The sequence below is a fragment of the Wasmannia auropunctata genome, unplaced genomic scaffold (genome assembly GCF_000956235.1).
Source record: "Wasmannia auropunctata unplaced genomic scaffold, wasmannia.A_1.0 LD266003.1, whole genome shotgun sequence".
NCBI lineage: Eukaryota > Metazoa > Arthropoda > Insecta > Hymenoptera > Formicidae > Wasmannia > Wasmannia auropunctata.
In genome coordinates, this window is record NW_012096887.1 from 14,343 (window position 1) to 14,947 (window position 605).

Consider the following 605-nt stretch of genomic DNA (forward strand, 5'->3'; position numbering starts at 1 on the left):
TTATGTAGGTATCTGAAATATGCCATTGCCGGTTATGAAACTAGCCGCATTCGAAAACAGGACAGCAAGACCGTCTTTGAAGCCGTTTATAATTCTGGCCTGCTTGGCGCCGAATACATTCTTGATTTTGTTGACAAGTATCACAAAGATATGGAGGAGTAGTAAGTTATCTTTATAATATATTAATTATGCAATATTGATTCACAAAGAGAAGTAAATCACAACTAACATTCGAGTCAAACAAATAAATGCGAGATATATTAATAATGTACTGATATATTAATATGCATTACACATAGCTCCGTAAAGTATATTTCTTTAAATTCTTTTGGGCTATATAAAATGTTATTTAAAAGATATCGTCGGATACATACAAAGAAAGATCATTTCCTTTGATTTATAATCATGCATCTCCCCTTTTAGCTACGGTGAACAAAATACAATAGCCACAATCCTCGATGGAACGTCGCAGTGTCTCACTACCGCCGAATCAATAAACAAATTCGAGAGGCTCATAAATAATCACAAAGACGACTTTACGTCGATTCAAAAATCTCTGGAGCGCTCTTTAAAGATTGCTCAGTATGAATTGGAACGGTTCAACT

The 605-nt window shown here is 34.5% G+C and overlaps 1 protein-coding gene across 1 annotated transcript in view; it reads left to right on the top strand.

Moving 5' to 3' along the window:
- The window catches only part of LOC105462316 (aminopeptidase N-like), a gene marked incomplete at its 3' end in the record, with an annotated part of 14,937 nt that extends 14,336 nt beyond the window's left edge, over positions 1-601 (top strand). Inside the window, exons 6-7 of the mRNA XM_011708839.1 lie at positions 9-161; positions 424-601. Coding sequence (XP_011707141.1) covers positions 9-161; positions 424-601 — 331 coding nt within the window. The remainder of the gene's footprint in view (positions 1-8; positions 162-423) is intronic.
- Positions 602-605: the final 4 nt, after the last annotated feature.